This window comes from Xenopus tropicalis, chromosome 7 (genome assembly GCF_000004195.4).
Source record: "Xenopus tropicalis strain Nigerian chromosome 7, UCB_Xtro_10.0, whole genome shotgun sequence".
Taxonomy (NCBI): domain Eukaryota; kingdom Metazoa; phylum Chordata; class Amphibia; order Anura; family Pipidae; genus Xenopus; species Xenopus tropicalis.
Window position 1 is genome coordinate 22,818,147 of NC_030683.2, and position 22,275 is coordinate 22,840,421.

Sequence of the window (22,275 nt, forward strand, 5' to 3'; positions counted from 1 at the left end):
GCACTCTGCAGCTCCAACCTGGCCCAAGAAAAGTCACCATACTGAAGCTTGAATGAATCCGAAACTTTCGTACTCGGCGCGAAAGCTGCGAAAAAGTCGCAACATTTTGCGAAACATTCGTAATGGCTACGAAAAAGTAGCGACAATTTCCGAAAAAAACCGCAAAATACCGATCATTACGAAAAAAACGCATTTGGACGCCTTTGGACCATTCGTGGATTAGTAAATGTGCCCCCTAGAGTTGCAAAGAAGTCTTTACAGTCCATATACTGATATGGACTGCGATGGCTTCCTTTGTGCAACACATGTTCTTCTTTATGCAGCCATTAACATTTCAACACATTGCTATGAAGGCAAGCACAAACCTTAAGGCTCAGTGGATGAAACAGAACTTAACATAAGTATTGTTCCAAAGTCATAATGATCCACTGATACTGGTCCATGATCTTATGAGACAAGTGATGAGGGCAAGCTAACTGCAGTCTAAAGACATTAAAGACATATATAAATGACATATTTATAAATGACTTATCATTGGGGTAGAGAACATATAATGGAGTGTACTGGTTATATGTGGAATATGATATAATGCATGATAACTGTAAAAGAACCATAAATATTTTTTTGTTATTTTCAACATGGCACAGAGGATCTAATAATAATAATAATAATAATAATAATAATAGCAATAGATAATAATAATAGAATAACTCTAACAATTTTAAACTTAACCAGAAAAGCTAGACAGTCAAAATGTAAAACTCCACTACTGATATGTATACCTGTATTATTGTACATAGTTAGTATTTTGAAATTATATAAAGCAGACTCACAATTACCGCAACATGTGATATTGTTACGAGAAAATCCTGCTATGCTGTATGACAAAATAATTTTTCTTTATTTCATGTTAAAATTAATAAAAACATATATACAAAAAAAAAAAAAAAAAAAATGTAAAACTCCATTTACCGTGATTCAGGAACAGCATCTTCCTGTAGTTTTATCTCATGGATGCCTTTTTCACATGCAGATATTTGAATTTTCCCAAGAGCACAACTGATCAAGGCCTCCTCCATTTTGCAGCTAATGTTTTTTACAGCCATCTGTTAAATATATAAATATACGATAGGTATTTTAGCTACGATTAAGACCATTTACTAAACACCAGTGTTGCTTGTTTTAATCTGAAGAACGTTATCATTTAGTACAAAAAAAGAACTGATTGGCCTGCATGTATGCTGTCGCCCCAACTTTCCCATTAAGCCATTGGCCTCTGTGTATATATAGAGGATATAAGGCTATTGCACAGAAAATTTTGTTTGTAACCATTTCATGCAATCCTTTCTCCGACCTCATTTATTTTGTGGTTTTAGAGGTTTACCTATTGTTCTTTTTGTTTTAATTTTCATTTGTAAGCGTACGTAAATTCTTACAAACATGAAAAATTCTAGATTTTTTTTGTTTTTTTCACATCCGCAATTTTTTCTTGCGAGTTTAACATGCTAGAAAAAAAAACATGAACATGACACTAACATGAATTTGAATAAACCTGCCCCTTTGTCTTTAAAGACAAGAAATTCTAAGAAATTATATTTTCTAATTATATCACTGTCCATTTATTTATTACATCTGCTTGCGCACAGAGCGAGATGGTGTCTATAATATAATGAAGCCTCCCCCACACTATTAGGCACATTGAGTACTGAGTATGTATATCTAGCATACAGTAAATTGATTTAAATAAATATTTTGGCCAAGCGACTGGAGATTGAGCACTTCAGGCATTCTTGACGTGATGTTTTGCTGAACTTAAAAATAGATATGTTTTGTCTTACAGATATAGTAGAGGTTGTAAAGGGTAATAGGCAAGGTTATTGTGATGAAAAGCATCTCATTAGGACTTGTATTTTTCCATATCTACCTAAGATGCTCATGGCCTTCCTGGAAGTATTGTTCTCATCAACTGCATATATAATGCATACATACATCATCTTTATATTCAACAAATGTAAACACAAGGCTTACAAAGCAAAGAGGGCGACGATCCTTCCAGGCTTGTTTCCACAACAACTCCAACTCAGATATATAATCGCATAACAAGCAACCGCCATAACTGGATTTCACAGCAATTACCAAACATGCAACATCTGAACCACTTACATGAATAAACAGTTGTGTGGCATATCCGTAAGGATTTCATTCACACTTTCGAACAACTACAAAGCTGCTGTGCTATGTCCAGTACCTAATGGCATGAACATAATCTGATTGTTGCCAAGATGATGGGTCTGGATCAAGAGCACGCTTTCAGAAGATCATAGCCCTGTCATTTTTCTCTGATTTTTTACCTGCAGCTAGAAATTATTCCTATTAATTGGCTACAGAATAGGAATTGATTTTTCATGGCAAATTAAGGATAATTTGCAAAACAGGATGCATTTTGATTTATCCCTTTTTGTACTTCTTTGCCACAGGAGTTTGGATTAAAGCATGATTATACGGACACCATTTTAATGAATGCTTTGGTGTTGCCATCTGTGAGAAAATATATAAGAGCTACTGAACATCTTAGTAGAGAAACCATATATTTTAATAGATGCATATAAAATACACACAAGTATAAAATGTACAATATCAGTTTGAACTTTGCATTTTGACAGGTTGGAGTAAAACCTGTGGAAATCTATTACAAGTTAAATTTCCATGAGGGTAACCAGCAGGGGCCCTGTATAGTACACTTATTCTTGTACAATGCAAATCAGATGTACTATATATGCAAATCAAGTAACACTGCACTCAATTAAGTATAAGGAACTTTCATGTCTTTCAGAGCCTTAATCCTAAATAAGAGAACACAGAATCAAAATGCAGACCCGAATTGTCTCCTAATTGACTAAATCTGCATTGTGGAATTTGATTTAATGAAATCTTTAAACAATTCCGTCAAGTTCAACCCAGCAATTAATGGTATAACTGGCCTACATTCAGAGGTAGAAAGAGCTGTTAATAAAGCATGGAATATAATGAATGTTCGATATTCCCAGCTCCTAAATAAGGAATAAATGACTTAAGATTAATGTGCAGTAGCAGAAAACACCCTGATCCCATTGTGCCCCTCTCCCCAAATAAATAACTATTAGAACATGTATTTGTGTTAAAAATGCAAATATAAATGGAAGGTGTCTTAATTATACATTATGTTTAAATAGTGATTGGGAAAGTGACAAATGGCAAGTCCATGGTTAGACCGATCCTAATAAACAAAAGCTAGGTGGGCTAAGGGTGCACAGTGAACAAACCACAATGCTTAGCACAGGAGGGGTTCTCTGTAGACTGCTGGCATTTATACTCCAACAGGTTATTGTCAGACTGGGATAACCAGCGGCAATTCGGGATTATTATTATTAACATTTATTTATAAAGTGCCAACATATTCCGCAGCGCTGTACAATAAGTGGGTTACATACATTGGACATACAGAGTAACATATAAAGCAATCAATAACCGATACAAGAGGTGAAGCGAGCCCTGCCCAAAAGAGCTTACAATCTACAATCCTACTCCACGCTTACAATTTTAGCGTGAGATTGGGTTCAGAGGGGGCAGTTATTTCGCTGTCTGCACTAGAAGAGCCAAGTTTTTGTTTTAAAAAGCAGAAATTTGCCTCTTAAGTAACCAGACGCGGCTTACGGTCTTAACCTGAAAAGTACATGCCTTTATGTTTTACATCTCTGGTGGTGAGTCGATCTGAAGTTTTTTTTTAAGAAATCACACTTTATCCGGTATAATGGCAATATAAGTAGTAACCACCATGATTTTAAGAAGGACAAGCAATGTCAAACCATCCTGCTTTTCATTATATAGTAAGCTATTTACAGTGACAGTTGACAGTGGTGCTCTAGTAGATATGATACACTTTGCCAATGTTTTTTATATAGTGTCAATCATTTGTGACTAAACCTAAAGTTTGTTGGTTTTGGCAGTGCTAAATGTACATTGATAAATAAATTCTTGAAACATCTTGCATAGTGACAGACTGTCAGTATTGTATTCTCTAAATGGACTCTTAAAGAGGATCTGTCACCCAGACATGGGAAGCTGTATAATAAAAGTCCTTTTCAAATTAAACATGAGACCAAAATTAATTTTTATATTAACACATTCAAACCCATTATAAATGCATTTAAAAATCCCAGCTGTCAATCATATGCTGCCTGCCCCGCCTCTATGCCTTAGGCATAGAGGCGGGGCAGACAATTACTTGAACTTTCCATTCAGCACTCACATTCCCCCTACCTTCTCACCATCTAATTGTGTAGCTAGTGCATGGGCCTGGGCATCTGGCCCCCCATTCTGGCACATACACAAGAATTTGGGGTGATACAAAGCTTGCCTTAATAACAGTGCCCACAAAATGGCAGCTGCCTGCTGGCTGTGATTGTATATTTCCAAGACTGAAGGAAACAAGAGTTATATCATTTATACAGTATGTGAAGTTAATTTTGCTTAACAAACACAATTTAAAGGAGAATTATACCCTAGCCCCCCAGTACCCCTCTCTAAGCTCCCTCCCCACAACATCTATTCTTTTTAGAAGTCTCCCTGTGTCCTGAACTGCCATACATTTGCAGAGTTGGGCAGATGAGTTCAAATGGGCCATCTTCCCCGTCTTCTAATCCTCTTCTGTTAGAGCGCCAACTCTTATTTTGGAGGAGCATGTGCAATTGAATCCACGTCTGGAATCAGCTTCAATTGCTCATACTCCTGCAAGATCCATACTGACTACTGAGAAGAGGATCAGAGGACAGACAGAAGATGGCGCTGTTAAAGTCATCATGCAGCTCTGAAGATTTATAGCAGGTTAATACTCAAGGAGACTTCTGAACAGAATAGCTCTTGTGGGGAGGACGTTTATAGAGGGGGCAGTAGAGGGGAGGCTGGGAATAAGGAAGGGTTTAATTTTCATTTAAGTGGGAAGTTCTGTATTAAGCCTATATTTTATATGTAAATTAATGATTAGCAAAAGGTCACTGAAAGCAATGCATCTGTGTTTACCAATGACATAAAATTATGTAGAACAATGAAATCCATCTAGAATGTCTACCCCCTATCCTAAAAGTCTGTGAAGAGTTGTGTAGCCTCTGAACTGTGAAAGAAGGTTCAGGGGAGTAGGTACAGGTGGCAACAAAGTGGCCTGGAACTCTAACTGTCAAGGTGTGTGAGAAGAATTGAGTGGAGATTGTGCAGGAGTTGTAAATAAATTGTTCAATGGCATTAAGTGTGGACCTCCAGTTTCTTCAAATCTATGGTGGAGTTACACAAATATAAATCTTATAAACAGTGGTGGGTGAGTTGCTCGGCCTAATATCCCAAGGGGGGTACAGTACACCATCCTACAAGCAGAAATGGAAAGCAATCCTTCTACTTTAAAAATGCAGTGCAGTTTTGGTCTCCAGTACTTTAACAAGGACATAAAGTATAGAACAAAAGGGTTTACATTTTAAGGTATGAGGTTTTATGGTAAAATGTACTAAGTTGTGTTTTTTGTGTGTTTAATTACATTATAAAGCTTCTTACTTGAATGGCACAAGTTCTTATTGAATTAAAGGGGAAGTAAAGTCAAAATCTTAACTCACTATGTATAGCCCTAAAATAGCACTATAACAGATGTTGTTCTAAAAAATCAGATGGCAAAGTAATTAAAACACGGTTAACCGCAGCTCTGTATTGTGTTTGAAGCAGAGGAGTAGGCGTGTTTCACTCTATGTTTTTGTTTCATTTCCTTATCTGTGCCTGACTTGCTCTTATCAGCAACTGACCAATGACAATTCAGTAAACAAACTCCTGGGCTTTTTTTTTCAAGTCTGGTACAGAGCAGTCCCCTGCTTTTTCCACATCAGGATGGCTACTGGCCCTGTAGGTTTCCAGGAGCTGTGATCAGAGCTCATTGCAGGGGAATAGCATAAGGTGCAAATACAAAGGCTTCTAATTAAAAAACGGTAGAGAATTTTTAATGGGTATACATTGCACATGCATTTCATTTCTCTAAATAACACATACAAGGATTATGATTTTTGACTTTAAACCCGAGTGGTTTACATGTGGTATGAGGTTTAATGCAAACACAAATAATATGGCATGCTTCCAGTCAAATTATTGAATGCTATAGTGAATATAAAATTGTACCCCGGCTATTACTCTGTTTATGGACTCCACCTGGGGTTGCCACCTCTGCCGGCTTTCTTAGCTGGGCAGGGGGTGGGGACAATGTCATGGGGGACAGGGAAGAGGTGGGGCCATGACGTCACAGTGGCGGGCTATGATGTGGCGATTGGTCGATCGCCATGTAAATGTTACTGAGTCCTGCCTGGTTTTTTTAATATGGGAAACGGGGCAGGAGGTCTTGACCAGGACAGCCCTTCCAAAACCATGCTGTCCGAGTCAAAACCGGACAGGTGGCAACCCTAACTCCACCTATTTGTTGCCTTTTTGGTGTGTCTTGTCTATGTTGCTGATTCGTGAATCTAGAGCTTCGGGCTCAGCTTCTTTTTGACTATGTAATTCTTAAGACTTCTTAACCCATCCAATGCTTGATTTTGGGTTTTTAGTAGCAGGTGTTTCTGAACCTATATATAGAGCTTTCTTGAAGACTGTACTTTAACACTAAGGGGGGCATTTACTACGATTTTTACGTTTTTTCATTTAAAAAACACATCTGAAAGTAAAAATACACCATCTAAAAGCCGTTGAGTTAATGTAGAAGTCAATGGCACCTGTTCTTTTCCAGTTGGCTAATCTTTCTTTGCTTCGTGCTTTTAGAGGTATTCAGTTTTTTTTTTGCTTTTATCTGTGTCATTTTCATGACAGTATATGCCTTTTAATTTTTGTTAACAATATGAGTCTTACAAATGGGAGCGCTATCAGCTCTGTATGACTGGATTTGTTTGGAAAGAAAATTTATGTGTGAGAAAACATTACTTATTCAGTCAAATTAATCAAAACTGTTTAGCCATTGACACTTTTATATTTTACTTTTTAAAATATCTGAATAACAGTGTTTAGTATTACACAGGTTGAAATTACATAAAATATATGATAAAAACCATAGGAGAGGAAAGTTGTGTCAAACAGCTGCGGAAATATGAGTATTAACTTTACAAGAAATGTTTCAGATACTTGTTCACTAGAATGTGTCTCCTTCACAAATCCCGGCTGAACAAGTAACTGGAGCCTTGTATGGAATAACATTACCATCACTCGCAGATGGATTTGAAATCTCACTAAAAAGATATAGACATGGAGTACATAAATAAATTCAATTCAATGAATACTAGCCATTTCTGATTTCCCCAAACTTCTGTGGAATGAACTACAGCCTTATATCTTGCTGGATACACTCTGTATTTCCCCAGCGGAGGATTCCTCCAGCAACAGAAGGAGCCTCGTTGGCCATTGCTCATTATATTCATTATTGCAGACACTGCCACCTTGCTTGAAAATGATACACAGTAAACTGAGGTACCATTAAAAAGAAGCTACACTGACAGTTGTAGCATATTCGGAAGTTCTTGGATCACATGTGTGACTAAGTCGCCATGGTTCATCAACTTTACATTATTTTTTGTGTTTCAATCTTTTTTTTTGTCTTGCTTGGTTTTATTTGCCTGTCCCCCAAGCAAGGCAATATTTCTGCCTTGTAGTACACCAGTACTTATTATTCATATGTAAATATGGGGAAAGCCATCAAGACGTTGAGTGCTTTATCAAAACTGGTGCACAATTTGGCCACTTGGAGCAAAATACACCTCTGACTACTACTGTTACATATTCTCCACTAGTTGTACTCAGTTACACAAACCTCAAGTTCAGTTTTCTTGCTGAATTACATCTGTATATTGCATACAGCATGTACTAAAACAAAAAAATGGTACTAGTATATCATAAAGAAGCAAATAATACATTACCCCATTATGTAATAAAAGGCACTAAGTCTGCCCAGGAGCAGTAACCCATAGCAACCAATAAGTCTGCTTTTAAACAGGTGACCAGTAAATTCTGTCTGTTCATTGGTTGTTATGGATTACTGCTTCTGGACAAACTTAGAGCCTTTTATTACATAACCCCACTGAAGACTACCTATGCTTACTTTTCTCTCTCCGCTATTTCAATTTTTGCTAATCTCATTTTTTTTTTAACAAGGGAGTCTCCTTATGCTAAGCAAATATATAACTTAAATTTACTGAGCAAGCCTTTTTATTTTTAAATTTGGGGAATGTTCCCAATGGCACCTGGACCTGATAATTTCAGTGAGTTACAGTTTTAAAGAAGGTATTTATTATTTTTTTATCCCCCCCCCCATCCTTACAACCATCTGTGTATGTGTATAATATATATAGAATTTGTATATATATATATATATATATATATATATAGAATTTTAATTAATATATTAGAATTTTAAAACGAATTTCCTTTTTCTCCGTATTAATAAAAATGTACCTTGTAACATAATAAATGGGCCACTAGATGTACAGGTATGGGATCCCTTATCCAGAAACCCATTATCCAGAAAGTTACGAATTACGGAAAGGCTCCCATAGACTCCATTATAAGCAAATCATTCTAATATTTAAAAGTGATTTCCTTTATCTCTGTAATAATAAATAAAATAAACAGAACCTTGTATTTGATCCCAACTAAGTTATAATTACCCCTTATTGGGTTTATTTCATGGTTAAATGATTCCCTTTTCTCTGTAATAATAAAACAGTACCTGTACTTGATCCCAACTAAGATATAATTACCCCTTATTGGGGACAGAACAGCCCTATTGGGTTTATTTCATGGTTAAATGATTCCCTTTTCTCTGTAATAATAAAACAGTACCTGTACTTGATCCCAACTAAGATATAATTACCCCTTATTGGGGGCAGAACAGCCCTATTGGGTTTATTTCATGGTTAAATTATTCCCTTTTCTCTGTAATAATAAACAGAACCTTGTACTTGATCCCAACTAAGATATACATAATCCTTATTAAACCCCAGGTCAAGAGCATTATGGATAGTGGATAAGGATAATGGGTCCCATACCTATATATATATATATATATATATATATATATATATATATATATATATATCTATAGGTGTATATATATGTGTGTGAGTTTTGTTTTTAAATATATATGTCCCATTTCTGTTATCTTGTTATTTGTATTTGAGTTATGGAAACATTACTAAGCCTGTAGACTGTAATTGCCATTAACGTAAATAATTTAAATATGTACCATTATATCATATGCACCTCAAAGGTATTCATAGCTGTGGGCACCGGCAAAACAATACACAAGGTGAACCTTTATCTCTCTTTGCTTTTTATTTACTCTGGTTATTTCTCACACTTTCTTATAAATTCAAAACAGATTGGGCGTATGAGGTCTATGAGGTGCAGCTGCACCCCAGCTGTTGTGTACATCATCTTTTAATTAACAGTTATAAAATAAAAAACGTAATGCTTACGGTGGAACTTAACCCTTTGCATGACAACTTCTCATATGATCTTTCTGCAAACCAATTTTACAAGTGCTCTAATCAAGGTCAACCAATTAGTTCTTTGTTTTTTTATTTTCTAACTTGTATAAGAATTTTAAAAGACATTTGGTTAAAAAGTTATTTATTCATTCATTCATTCTTTGGGACGTAATACAATGTACAATGTCACTGGATGTGATTGAATTTCTAATTTTAACAACACAAAATGCACTTTTAAAGACTAGTTATGAGGTTTTCATTGAGTAAATAAAAAATAACTTTTTTTGCAAGAAGTTTTATTACTTTCCGCCTTTTTTTCCTGATGGCAGATGCGGAGCTACAGGTTTACGAAACATATATTGAAAATGCATAAAGGAAAATTGTTGACACCGTTTTCCAATAATAACCTTTATTCAATTAACCCATTTGTTTTATTTATTTATTGATTTATTTACAGGTATTAGACCTATTATCCAGAAAGTTTGAGACCTGGAGTCTCCATCTCCATACCTTAAGTCTGCTAAAAAACCATTTAAATATTGAATAAACCCAATAGGCTTGTTTTGCCTCCAATAAGGATTAATTATATCTTAGTTGGGATCAAGTACAGGTACTGTTTTATTATTACAGAGAAAAGGGAATCATTTAACCATTAAATAAACCCAATAGAGCTGTTCTGCCCCCAATAAGGATTAATTATATCTTAGTTGGGATCAAATACAAGATACTGTTTTATTATTACAGAGAAAAAGGAAATAATTTTTAAAAATTAGAATTATTTGCATATAATGGAGTCTATGGGAGATAGCCTTTCCGTAATTCGGAACATTCTGGATAATAGTTTTCCAGATAATGGATCCCATCAGAATTTACAAACCTGGCAGCCAATAAACTTTTTTGTTAGTTATCCATCAACAAAAATGCATCTATATTGCTTGCACAAAAATATGAAAGGCTACAATGTTTTACCCTGATATTTGTGAATTTTACCAACAATTATATACATTTCATAAAAACTAATTTTAAAATAAATTTCTAAAGCAAAATGGACATACATGAATTTTGCCTACATAAAGGGGCATATTTATTATGCTGTGTAAAAAAGGGGGAGAAAATTCACCACACATCGCCAGGTTCTCCTCCGTTTATTTTACACCGCTTTTAACGCCGTTTTTTCAGCGAATTCATTTTACACAGTTTAATAATTATGCCCCTAAAGGTGACAAATAAAACCAAATACATACAACGCAGCAAAAGTCATGCACAGCTGTTTCAACTACACAAAAAAAAAATGTGGAGCACTTAAAAAAAAACGCATGTAAATGTATTTTTAGTAATAATATATTTCTTTATAAGGCTGGGTTTGTAGACCCCAATCAGTTTAAGAGTAGATTCCACCTAAGCAATTTAATTTCTCCTTTAACAATGACAAACCCAACATGTCATATTGTTCATGGCATTAATATTCATCAGCTAAACAGGGATACACATACTTAGACATAGGTAAACCAGAGTGTGAATACAGCATAGTTAAATTCATATCTCATTAGACTGTTAAATGCTATGTATAAAATTGGAACACCACTGTTTGCCAACAGAATTAAGTCCTTCTTGTCATTAATAACGAATGAGTATCAAAAGGTTTTCATTGTGGAAGATTTATTGGGGTGGGAATTTCAAAATGATTTATGGCTTAATGTTTTATAGAGAAGAGCCTCATTTTCCAGGCATGCTCCTGTGACTTTGAAAAAGCATATGCCTCAGTGGCATTGTGCTCCAATAAAGGGCTAAGGTTCTCTAAATTATGCACACAACCTATAGACACACCATTATTAATATATTGATGCCTGGCTAATATTATTAATCAGATGGTTCAAAAGCAACCAATAAAATCTGCCTCAGAGTTGCTGCCCCACGTCCTAAATTATGCTCGCTGAATAGGCCGTCTATCATCAGTTTGACAACTTAAATATAAAGTGGAAAAAATACTCAACTCCCTGATAGCAAATTTGCTCAGCCGGCTCGGTGCGGCCAGGAAGGTACTTTGTGCGGCCGCTTATATTGTCGGAACAGGCTGCATAAAAATCAATATAAAGTTTAATGACAGTGACTGACAGAAGTAAATAAAAAAAAATGTTAGTATACAATTTTAATGCGTTTTCAGTTAGGCTAATGAAACGGCGAGAGATAAAAAGCCAGTAAATGCGTTTGCATGGCTTAAGTAAGTTCCAAACCGTTTTCTTAATGAATCACACAGTGTACATGACCTCTGGGGATTCTAGCTAGAAATAAACAAGAGAAAACTTTTCTTTTCCTTTATGGACTCCACTGCAATTTCAACTTCCTTAGCTGCAGCTAAAAATTATGAAAACATTCAAGGTATGGAATCTATTATCCAAAAGCCCTATGTCCATGAAGTTCCAAAATACGGGATTCCCATTTCTTGCAGAGTCCTATTTATGCAAACAATTATTAATTGTTGACCATAATGATCAGCTTTTACCTGTGCAGGCATGCATAATCACAGTAAACAAGCATATTTTTATTTTTTTTAGGTTTTAATGTTTTTACCAGCCTTCCAGCTAGCCCCTCCACTAAATTTTTGTGTACATTTTCTACAGACATGGCGAATTACAATTTAAGTAACTCAGTGGGGCCCATTCATTAAACCACGATTACGTTTTTTGAGGAAAATTTGTATTTTTTCTAACTTATAGAACTTTTCGTAATGTCCACAATAATTTAGTTAAAATTCCACTACTTTTTCGTGGTTTTCGTTAACTTCCACGAAAAAGTTGCATTTTTCTCAACAACTACGACCATTCAAGCTTTGGTACCGTGACTATCTTTTGGCCAGGATGGAGCTTTAGAGTGCCATTGAGTCTTATGGAAGGCTTCTAAAATCATACATTAAAGGTTTCAAAGCCAGAAAGGTTTTTGCGCCGTTTATGAACGTTCAAATCCAAAAAATTTGTGACTTTCGGATCGCAACCACAATATTTCCGTAATAAAGGACTATAGCATTTATATACATTTCCGTAATGATTGGTATTTTGCAACTTTTTCGAGCGCTCAATACAAAAAAGTCGCGACAATTCGTGAAAGTCGTAATGGCTATGAAAAAGTCGCGACAATTCACGAAGTTTGTAATGGCTATGAAAAAGTCGCGACAACTCACAAAGTTTGTAATGGCTATGAAAAAGTCGCGACAATTCACGAAAGTCATAATGGCTATCAAAAAGTCGCGACAATTCACGAAGTTTGTAATGGTTATGAAAAAGTCGCTACAATTCGCGCAAGTCGTACCGGCTACGAAAAAGTCGCAAAATGTTCATTTTCCAATCCGAATTTCGGATTTGTGGATTAGTAAATCAGCCCCCTAGTTTACAAATAGGGTATACTGTCACTTTAGGGCTTATTTATTAACTTTCGAGGTTGTGAATTTGAGTTTTGAAAAAAACTTACAAATTAAATGGTCGCTTAGTTATTAATAAGGAAAACTCGTTCGAATAAAAAACTTGAGTTTTAGAATATGGCTTGACTTTGCCTATGACAACTCCCATTGACTTCTATAGAAACTCCCTAGTTTTCACATGGCACATTTTTACATTTGAGTTTTTGTTTTTTTTGCACTTAATAAATACCAGACATTAGAGTCATAACTCGAATTCGAGTTTTTTAAGCGCAAAAAAACTCAAATCCAGAAAAAAATTTGAACTCGACCGTTGATAAATCCCCCTTCATATTAAAAGAAACAAAAACGAAAATATACTGGAAAAGGTTCAACCCAAGGAACCATGATGATCTTGATAACATTTTTACTTATGAAATCAGGTTCCACCCTGGGTACTCTGATAAGGAAATCATATCCAATCACTGATATTAAGCAGGGATCTACATTGGGCAAATAATTAGGAACAACAGTAATGTTTACATAACTTTATCAACACATTCTGGAACTAATTATCTCTCAAACATGAGAGTGACCTTGCTTTACCCCAGAAGAAAACCCATGGAAATCAGTAATTTTTTTCAAAACCCTTTCTTTATTTTAATGACACTAAGGGGCCCATTCACCAAACTTTTTTGAGATAATTTAATACTTTTTCTAACTATTTTTTTAACTTATAGAACATTTTGTAATGTATGTGAAAAGTTTGTTAAAATTCCACAAGTTTTTCGTGGTTTTTGTTAAATTTCCACAAAAAAAAAATCGTACTTTGCGCAAAGAATACGAACATTTTGGAATTCGTTAATGCTTTGGTTACACTTTCCTCGGGACTATCTTTTCGCCAGGTTTGATCTGTCGAGTACCATTGAGTCCCATGGAAGCCAGACATGGAGGGCATGAAATCCAAAAAAAGTTTTTGTGACTTTCGGAACGCAAGTTCGTATTTATCGTTCGTATTTTCATACAAACGATAAAGGCATGTTGAGACATTTTAGGACTACAGAAATTATTGTGGTTACTTTGAATTTATACTATATCACGTTTCAAGGCCAGAAAAAAAACGGATTTTAGTGTATGTGCCCCTAAGTTTTCTACTGTACAGTGTACAGGGATCTCCAACCAAAGTCTTTCCAGTTGCTGTCTAACTTCAATTTTCAGCTCAATCAGACAAACTAAGAAGGATACTGGGAGTTGCAGTATAGCAATAGCTATGGCGAAAATGATGGGAATATAAGTACAGCACCGGCTGGTATGTAACAGAGTGGAGATTACTAGGCAAGAATGGTGCAGTTACAATATACTTTGTGCAGATTATTATATTACAACCGTGCATTGCTGTAACTAATCTTCATCCAGGCCCTAGCCCTTTCCTTCTGTTTATTTTTATTTTTTTATGACACTTCATATCCTAGAGGTGTCCTTTGAAAAATAAATCACATTATCACAGAATCTGTAGGGTGCCTTTTTTTGCCACTTATCAAAATAACTGTGAAAAAGCATTCTCAAGGTATTTTACCGGGACACTTTATGAGAATGCTGTGTCTCTGGGCAGTTACAGCTAGCTTTAACGTGGCTCACAGATACATAAAGTATAAACAGCAAAAGTAATATATCGTTACCGTAAACTTAAATAAATATTTATAGGCTTAGTACCTTGGAAAGCACACAGAAAAAAACAAACAAAAAAAAACAAAGTAGCCTATATTTTGGAGGCGAATATTGAAAGTTTCAGGATTATTATAATAAAATCCACCCCAATGTATTATTTAGGAAGTTAATCGCCATGAGAATCATTTAGACTAAACGCTGCTACAATAATATTTGATATATTATCTGCATTTTATTTTATGGGGTTTTAGCTTCTTGCTGGTAGACTAAGACTAATTGCTGATTGGCTGCAATGAACAACAGTACATGTGCAAATTAGCATCTGAGTTAGTACATGCACCCTACAGTACTTATCCAGAGCAGTTATGGAATCCATTATCTGTAAACCTGTTATCCAGAAAGCTCAGAATTACGGAAAAGCCGTCTCTCATAGACTCTATTTTAGGTGAATAATTCTGATTTTAAAAATGATACCCTTTTCTCTTTAATAATAAAACAGTACCTTGTACTTTATCCCAACTAAGATATAATTACCCCTTATTGGGGCAGAACAGCCCTATTGGGTTTATTTAATGGTTAAATGATTCCCTTTTCTCTGTAATAATAAAACAGTACCTGTACTTGATCCCAACTAAGATATAATTAATCCTTATTGGAGGCAAAACAATCCTATTGGGTTATTTAATATTTTATTGATTTCTTAGTAGACTTAAGGTATGGTGATCCAAATTACAGAATTTTGTATTTGGCGCAAAAAAACCCAATAAGTATTATTATTTTTCTTGTAAAGGTAAAAAAAAAAAAATCATGTCAATCACATTAGGCCAGATTTACTATGCGGTGTAAAAACTGGCAACAAATTTTGCCACAAATTGCCACATTAAAATAGGCCTGAGTTTACAGAAGGCGTTTGTATGGCATAAAATAAAACACACCTTGATAAATTTGCCATTAATTTTACACTGTTTTTTACTGCAAATTATGTTTTACACAGCATAATAAATGGGCTACTAGATGTACAGGTATGGGATCCCTTATCCAGAAAGTTACGAATTACGTAACTTTTTTCTGTAATAATAAAACAGTACCTGTACTTGATCCCAACTAAGATATAATTACCCCTTATTGGGGGCAGAACAGCCCTATTGGGTTTATTTAATGGTTAAATGATTCCCTTTTCTCTGTAATAATAAAACAGTACCTGTACTTGATCCCAACTAAGATATAATTAATCCTTACTGAAGGCAAGCCTATTGGGTTTATTCAATATTTAAATGATTTTTAGCAGACTTAATTTATGGAGATCCAAATTACGGAAAGATCCCTTTTCTCTGTAATAATAAAACAGAACCTTGTACTTGATCCCAACTAAGATATAATTACCCCTTATTGGGGGCAGAACAGCCCTATTGGGTTTATTTAATGGTTAAATTATTCCCTTTTCTCTGTAATAATAAAACAGTTCCTGTACTTGATCCCAACTAAGATATAATTACCCCTTATTGGGGGCAGAACAGCCCTATTGGGTTTATTTAATGGTTAAATTATTCCCTTTTCTCTGTAATAATAAAACAGTACCTGTACTTGATCCCAACTAAGATATAATTAATCCTTACTGAAGGCAAGCCTATTGGGTTTATTCAATATTTAAATGATTTTTAGCAGACTTAATTTATGGAGATCCAAATTACGGAAAGATCCCTTATCCGGAAAACCCCAGGTCCTGAGCATTCTGGATAACAGGTCCATATCTGTACTATGCAATGGTTTCTCACCTAGATATCTTTCAGACTTGAGAAAAAGCCCAAAGCTCTGGTTTCTTCCCACTGACCAAGACATACTTGTAGGTTAACTTTCATATAATATAAACTGGCCACTGCCCAGTGGGAGGAGCCTGCACTGTTGAGGACAGGGAGGTGATGGGGTTAAAATGACCTGATGCCGCTGGATAAGAAAAAAATTCAGTGTGGAAGATGAAGGCCTAAAATTTAGGGTGGGGTCAGTGAATATTTAGGCCCTAAATATTCACTGGCCCCAGACATATTATCAAACTGCCACAACAACAAATATAAAGAATACAAACCTATTAAAACATATTCAGAGACACATAATGGAGAGCCACTCACAGAAACAGATGGTTTGAAACACCGTACTTGTAATACACAAGAAATAATTGCGCCACTGGGCATATTTGAGAACAAACGTGTTATTAACTGAGGCTCTGGACGATTTGGTATTTGTCATGAAATAAGAATAAGAACAGTATTTTGACACATGGAACAAAAGAGCCAGCAATAAGCAATAGTTTATCAAGAATAATCACAAAACTGGAATTTTAGTATCACAGACACATATAAAACCCGATTCAGCTCTAGTTTCTGTTTTTACAATTACATGGCAATCATTGTGTACTGCCCTGTAATTGTTTTCACATAAAATAAAAGAATAGAATCTAAAAACTGGGGGAAAGTAGATAATAATATTTATATAAATGAGTTTGTTCAAACATATTTTGCATTTTAAAGATGGTAGAGCCCATAGCTGATGGTGAACGCTAGGAATTGTCTTTCAGCAATGGTTAAAGAGCCAGGATGTGATGCAGAGAGTTACTTTAGTTGTTAACCCACCTACTACACCTGCTATCCCACAGCCACAGTCCCTTCCCAGAGGCTATTATCCCCCCACTGCTACTATAGGCACCATCTCTCCCTACTATACCTGCTATCCCACAGCCCCAGTCCCTTCCCAGAGGCTATTATCCCCCCCACTGCTACTATAGGCACCATCTCTCCCTACTATACCTGCTATCCCACAGCCCCAGTCCCTTCCCAGAGGCTATTATCCCCCCACTGCTACTATAGGCACCATCTCTCCCTACTATACCTGCTATCCCACAGCCCCAGTCCCTTCCCAGAGGCTATTATCCCCACTGCTACTATAGGCACCATCTCTCCCTACTATACCTGCTATCCCACAGCCACAGTCCCTTCCCAGAGGCTATTATCCCACTGCTACTATAGGCACCATCTCTCCCTACTATACCTGCTATCCCACAGCCCCAGTCCCTTCCCAGAGGCTATTATCCCACTGCTACTATAGGCACCATCTCTCCCTACTATACCTGCTATCCCACAGCCCCAGTCCCTTCCCAGAGGCTATTATCCCACTGCTACTATAGGCACCATCTCTCCCTACTATACCTGCTATCCCACAGCCACAGTCCCTTCCCAGAGGCTATTACCCCCCCACTGCTACTATAGGCACCATCTCTCCCTACTATACCTGCTATCCCACAGACATATTTCCTTTCCAATGGCTATTATCCCCACTGTACACATTTGGGACATTTATTTCTTTGAGATTCACATGAGTCAATATTTACAAGTGAGCCTCACAAAAAAAAAAAACCAAAACAACAAATGACAAATCTGAGCACCAGGACTAGTGGTTGCTTGGGGAGGTTTAAGTCCCATGTGGCTGCATATTCTGCCCTCTCCATTATTGCTTGATACACTTTTCTTCAGCAAGGCTAACATAACTTAAAGAAATACCTATACAATACAAAGTGAAATAGAAGTGATATACAGAGGACAACAGCATTTGTAAAGTTGCAAAATTGTTACCTTTAAAGGCCATTAGCCACTACATGCTGCAGATCAAATCTCATTGACATGAATGAAGTGCCATGAATCAGTGGAAATACAAGTATGGATTTTTTGCATGTTGCACTTCCGATTCAAATGAATGAGGCAAGATCTGCAGTGGGTAACAGCACATAGCCCTAAAGACAAACAAGATTTGCCATCTTTACAAGGCCGAATGCCTTTGCAAACCCATGTATATTACATTTTTTATTTACCCATAACTCCTATTTATGAAATTAATGGAACCGCTACAGTTAAACTTGCTGTATGAAAAACAATGCTTTATTTTCTGGTGACTTTTAAACAAATGTCTTTTTAAATTATGAGGCCTGCTACATCAGTAAGAAATGTCTATTATTTATAGTTCTGTACACCACATAGAGGCATCAAATCTACTCAAGTATGTATCACATCTATTAATTTTGTCGGTGATACTTACTGTATATTCACATGGCTTATTTATGGATATTTTACAAATACTCGCATGGCAATACAACCACCGTTTCTAGGTCCCTGACCAATAATAACAATTTAAAGTAATAATGCCCTTATCTGCTGCCAGTACCTCACTCTTCACCTTCACTAGCTATTCCATTCAACAGACTTTTGCATCAATTTGTTTTACAAATTACCATCTCAAAACCTGACAACTGATATTTCCATCTTCTCAAGGCAATCCATAAAAAACTGTATTTTAAGTCAACACAGAAAACACAGTGAAAAAAAAAAAATCAAATGGAGAATTTGATTTATATACCCTCTACATTTTAACCTCTCTGTAAGCTAAGAATGGTAATGACTGAAAAATCCCAGGTTATATTATCAAGGACACCAAACAAAAAATTTGAAAAGTATTAATATCGTGATATCCATTAAACAATTAAACACTTTTGTAAATAAAGGGAACTGAGGGGTTTTGTTAGGGGAAGGCTATCTCCCATAGAGTCTCATGTAAGCAAGTCATTCTATTTTTTTTATTACCTCTTTTTCTCTGTAATAATAAAATACTACTTTGTACTTGATGGTAACTAAGGTGCATACATATAAACTGGTAGCAAAACAGGGTTTATTTAATGTTTAAGCAGATATACTAAAACTCGAATTTATCTTGTTTTATTTTTTTATTTATTTCTATGAATAAACTTGTTTCCACCAATGTCAGACATTTATCAAGAAATCCAAAGACAAAAAAGCATGTGCAAGAAAAAGGGCCAAAAAGTGCAATTTGGGAAGGGACATCTACCACTGACTTCTACATTAAGTTTTTAAGGTGGAGAGTTTTCGGTTTTGGAATTGTTGCGGAAAAAACGTATAATAAATATGGAAAAAGTCACAGCTCTTTTCCCCATGACTTTCTGGCTTCAAAAACCCTGATCCAAAACATGGGGTTAATAAATGTCCCCCTAAATGTTTTTTTAGTAGCCTTAAGGAATGATGATCCAAATACAGAAAGCCCCTTTATCCAGAAAACCCCAGGTCCAAAACATTCCGCATAATTGATCCCATACCTGTTTCATTTATGTTGCTATTGATTATTATTTATTAAATCTTTCTTTGCAGATGGATACATTTGTCTTTTGTCAATCTAATGAGATCAAACTTGTTATTTCAAATTATAAATCCCCAAATCCTTATGGGCTGATTAAAATGATTGATCTATAACAATGTCTGATAAAATAAGTCCCAAGAATACATCATTTTTGTATGTAATAGTGGCCAGAATATAAACATATTATTAATGTGTATTCTCATCGAATTTATACATATAGTGATGAGTAAATGTAACTTCACTGAAAAATTGGCAAAATGTCCCAAAATCCATTGAAGTCAATGGGCAAAATTTTTTTATTTTTACCTTGAACATTGTTTTTCACCCACTGGAGTCTATGGGTTTTTTTTTCTTTTGTGGCGAACCTTGGTGAAAAACTTCGCTCTTCACTATTATTATAAACTGAAAAGCAGCTCTTTTTTTTATCTAAAAGTCAGATTTTTTTGTTCAGTGTAGGCTACTGCTTGGATATTACATGAATTGTGACCAATAAAATGTACATGAAAAAGTATTTTCCATTGTTCAGGTCCAAATTAATTAGAACGTAACAACTAGAGAATCTCTGAGCTGAAAATCTCTAGTACTAGGGAAGTTGGGTGCTTTACTTTCCACCAACAGAAGAAGGAAAGAAGGGTTTGGGGCTCCTCTTTGTTGGCTGAAATCAGCTTGTAAGGAAAAAAAACTCCACATGCCATCAGCTTTCAGGCTTGAGCTCCTATCCAATGCAATCCCCTGTGGCAGCCCCACAGTCTGGGAACCACTGATTAAGAGCTTAGTTTATAATTGGCAAGGTATCCAAAAAATGTAACTTCACAGGGAATGCTGTCATTTGTCAAGGGATTAAATCTTTATTTGCCTTATGTACTATGGACCAACAAGGGAAATACACTCATGAACCAAAACTCTGAGTATACTCAGTGGCTTTGAGCTTCGTCATTACCATTAATGTCATGGGAAGTGGGTGAGGTTTGGGCTGGTAGTCTGTTAGTGCCATTGCATACAGCTGTATTATCATTTCCACTAATCAATTCAGGTTTATATCACTGTTCATATCAGTAAACTTGAGGCTTTTAATATATATATATACAAATACATGTTTTTACACATTTATACTTTAATGCATTAAACATATTTAAGAAACAGAAATATTGCCATTAGATGGAATTTGCTGAGATTACTGCACACTATCCGTCACTATTTAAGTATACAATAATCAATTTACAGCCTTGTTTAAACATAGAAAACGAAAGAGTTTCTCTTATGAAAATTCATATTTTTGTTATCATCTGCAGCAAATTTCCCTAATGTTGTCTTTTTTTTTTTTTTTTTAAACAATCAAATACAACCTGACCGTTACAGTCTCCCTGTGGATTAGGTCTTTGTTTCCCAGCAGACACTGATCAGCCTCCATGCTGGTGTGATTAATGATAGGATTTCACACTTGCACAACACTACACTATCTGTGTTAGATGCGGCAACGAGAGGTGGTCTGGTAATAGACAGATTTGTAGTCATGTAGCGTTCATTCCCCTTGTCTACACTTTTCTCTTAGTGATATCTATTTTTATATCATCAGTTACATGGCCCAAAGCTTAATCACATATAACTTTGAAATAAATTGGGGGGGGAGCCTTTTGTAGTGCTTTACTCAATAAATCACAGTTGATACTCCAAAGCTTGTCTCTTGTGTCTTTATTTCGGCCACTTGAATATATTCCACCTTTAATATGCCATTTATTTTATCTTTAATTACAAACTGATGCAACGGAGTTTTACAGTAACAAGAAGATTTCGATTTTATTATTCAGGGAAGTAAAGAATTTAGTGTAAAACATTTTTATATATGTGCTTCCCACTTTACATGACGATGCACACATAGCACATCAATGAAAAAGTCAGCTGATGGTAATCATATAAATATACTAGCGTGGGACAGTGTAACAGGACTCTCATATAAAACAGGAAAAGCCCCTAATCTGGAATTTTTGCATGGTTTTATTTGACATCCATTTGGGAAGGTGGGTGAGTATTTGTGTTTTAACCAAGTGATTGCCACAGTATGTGTGCCATTATGCTTAGAGCAAAATGGGGCAAATGAAGTATGGAACAAGTTGACTCCTTTATCAACAAACATTGTCATTGTTGCTCCTTATTCTTCTTGTGCTTAATAGTTAGAGAGGAGACATCTGTAATTCTAACTGTAATATTGCTAGTAGAGTTTGAAATGGTAGTGATCATGACGGTATGGACCATGATACAAGAGATGGTAAAATCAATGTTAATAATAACTTCTGTTAACTCTTTATTACCATAATTTTACTTATAAGAGGGTCTGGAGGCTCTACTTTCAGATGGCACTAGAGATATTAAACTTGCTGTCAGTCCGGTAGCTTCCCGGATAACTGACATCTTCAGAACAATCTGGCAAAGAGATAGAGATTCATCCACTTATTACAATTAGCAGACACTTTGCAATCCGCGCAGCGA

At 35.6% G+C, this 22,275-nt stretch overlaps 1 protein-coding gene across 6 annotated transcripts in view; it reads right to left on the reverse strand.

Moving 5' to 3' along the window:
- Positions 1-22,275, reverse strand: part of mgmt (O-6-methylguanine-DNA methyltransferase) — a 308,175-nt gene that overhangs the window by 273,384 nt on the left and 12,516 nt on the right. For all 6 annotated transcript variants that reach the window (XM_018095368.2, XM_018095369.2, XM_018095370.2 and 3 more), the window contains one exon: positions 973-1,106. In XM_018095368.2, the coding sequence (XP_017950857.1) occupies positions 973-1,106 (134 nt within the window). The remainder of the gene's footprint in view (positions 1-972; positions 1,107-22,275) is intronic.